This window comes from Bactrocera tryoni, chromosome 4, assembly GCF_016617805.1.
Source record: "Bactrocera tryoni isolate S06 chromosome 4, CSIRO_BtryS06_freeze2, whole genome shotgun sequence".
Lineage (NCBI taxonomy): Eukaryota > Metazoa > Arthropoda > Insecta > Diptera > Tephritidae > Bactrocera > Bactrocera tryoni.
Window position 1 is genome coordinate 15,230,480 of NC_052502.1, and position 2,508 is coordinate 15,232,987.

Below are 2,508 nucleotides of genomic sequence, written 5' to 3' on the forward strand. Positions count from 1 at the left end.
TTAAATATATTTATTTTTACTCTAATTTACTTAATTTAATTCTATTATTATTTGATTTATTTTATTTTGTTTTAATTTTTTTAAATTAATTCATTTTATTTAAATGTTTTGAATTTCTACTATTTAATTTATTTTATTAATTTTAGTTTTATTTTTAAATTAATTTATTTTTACTTTAACTTTAAATTATTTAATTTAATTTCAAGTTGTTTAATTTTTTTATTTTTCATGTATCTTATTTTATTTTAGTTTTGTTTCATTTTATGTAATTGAATTTAATTTAATTTTATTTAATTTAAGTTTTTTATTACTTTAATTAATTTTTTTAACTATTTTTTATTTTATATTATTTTCTAGAATTATAAATATTTTCAAATTAATGTAGTTAATTTAATTTTTTTCTTAATAAATTTACTTTTACTTAAACTTTGAAATATTTAATTTAATTTAAATTTTTTTATTTATTTAATTTTATTTTATTTCAATTTAATTTCATTTTATGTAATTTAATTTAATTTATTTAATTTGATTTTATTCTTAATTTTTTAAATTTACTTTTATGTTTTATTATTTATTTGTACATGGTCTTTTCTTAATTTTATATTTTCAAATTAATGTAGTTAATTTAATTTTTTTCTTAATAAATTTATTTTTACTAAAACTTTGAATTATTTTATTTTTATTTTTTTTTTATTTCATTTTATTTTATTTCAATTTGGTTTCATTTTATATAATTTAATTTAATTTTAGTTTTTTTATTATTTTATTGTTTAAGTTAATTTATTTAATTTTAAATGTTTTTTAATAAATTTACTTTTACTTAAACTTTGAAATATTTAATTTTAATTTTTTTATTTATTTAATTTTATTTTATTTCAATTTAATTTCATTTTATGTAATTTAATTTAATTTATTTAATTTGATTTTATTCTTAATTTTTTAAATTTACTTTTATGTTTTATTATTTATTTTTACATGGTCTTTTCTTAATTTTATTTTTTATTTTAAGTTTATCTTATTTAATATATTCCATTTGTAGAGAGAGTTTCAGCAGGGAATTCCATAGGAATAATATACATACATACATATACAGCGATATATATTTTCTTATTGCTGTATTAGTAATTTACTTACTGCGTATTATATTAACAAGTATATAGACGAGCTACAAAGTAAATAAAGATAACCAGAAGAGAATTTTGGTATAAAAGGCCCGGCAGACGCAGCCAATGACATCAGTAATAACGAGTGCGTTCATTGTGACTACTCAAAGCAGCAACAAGTTTGTTAAGTGAAAAATTATACAAATCTGAAGTATCAAATCTAGTGATTCAGAAGTGAATTTCACAACAAAGTGTAAACCCCCAAAGTGGAAAAGATACAAATTGAAGTGCGAATCAATCAAAATAGTTCAACAACAAAATAAGCTGAGCACACAAAGTGAAGGGAGCAAAAGCACCAAAATATAAATAGAAAAGAGAGCAAAATAGAAAGCACAAAAAAGCCATACAAAAAGTAGCTCCAACAGTGCGAGTGCCTAAAAACATTGTGAAATTTTGGTAAAATCCAGTGTGCGAGTGTGTGTGTGCATAAAGATGACAAATCACGCAAATTGTGGTGACTGTGATCTTGGCGCTGATGCGGCGCAAACAAGATCGGGTGAACGACAAAATCTACGCAAGGCTATGAAGCGCGCTGCTAAGGCGCAGCGCCGACTTAACAAAGCAATTTATCTGGCGAATACGGGTGGAGAGGGGGCCAACACGAGTTCAAGCTCCAGTGAAAGTGAGTGCGAGGGGGCAACACGTAGAGGACGCCGCAGTGCAGGCGAAGGCGGCAGAGCGCGTTTCCATCCCTTTCACCATGGTCCCTGGGCTGGGCGTCATGGCATGCCCGGCGCTCACGGACCGTGGGCTTCAATGCGCGGATTTCCACCAGGTAGGCATATGATGGGTTTTCCTGGTTTCGGTGCCGGTTTTCCAGGTACGCGCCCGCACGGTGCGGGTCCTCATGCACATCACCATCATCATGGTCACGGTCATGGTCATGGCCATCATCATGGTCATGGTCATCATCATCGTGGTGCTTTTGGTGATTTTCATTCGTTTGGCGGACATGGTGGTCACTGTGGACGTCATGGCGGCATGGGTGGCCACGGACATGGCCCTTGGTCGGATCCTTTTGGCAGAGACTTTCCTCACTTTGGTGATATGGGTCATCGCAGCGGACGTCGCGAGAGGGCACAAAGTGTGCCTAGATTTTGAGCGGTGGACGGCGAAAGCGGTAAATTGCAACATATTTACATAAATATATTTGATTTTGAAAAAAATATATAAATAACAAAAAAAAAATATCTACTGAAATAAAAAATGAAATTATAATCGTTCAGCAGAAAACTATGTCTTTTATTTCTTAATGGACTCTCTCTATATTTTTCATGTAAGTACATATGAGCCCACTTACTTGTATGTGTTGGTTTTTATGATCGTTAACTGATATGAACGATTA

The 2,508-nt window shown here is 28.8% G+C and overlaps 1 protein-coding gene across 1 annotated transcript; it reads left to right on the forward strand.

The window, feature by feature from the left end:
• The first annotated feature begins 1,595 nt into the window (after positions 1-1,595).
• Positions 1,596-2,264, forward strand: LOC120773660 (serine/threonine-protein phosphatase 1 regulatory subunit 10-like). Its single transcript, XM_040102673.1, has one exon. The coding sequence runs from the start codon at positions 1,596-1,598 to the stop codon at positions 2,262-2,264; it is 669 nt and encodes a 222-aa protein (XP_039958607.1).
• Positions 2,265-2,508: the final 244 nt, after the last annotated feature.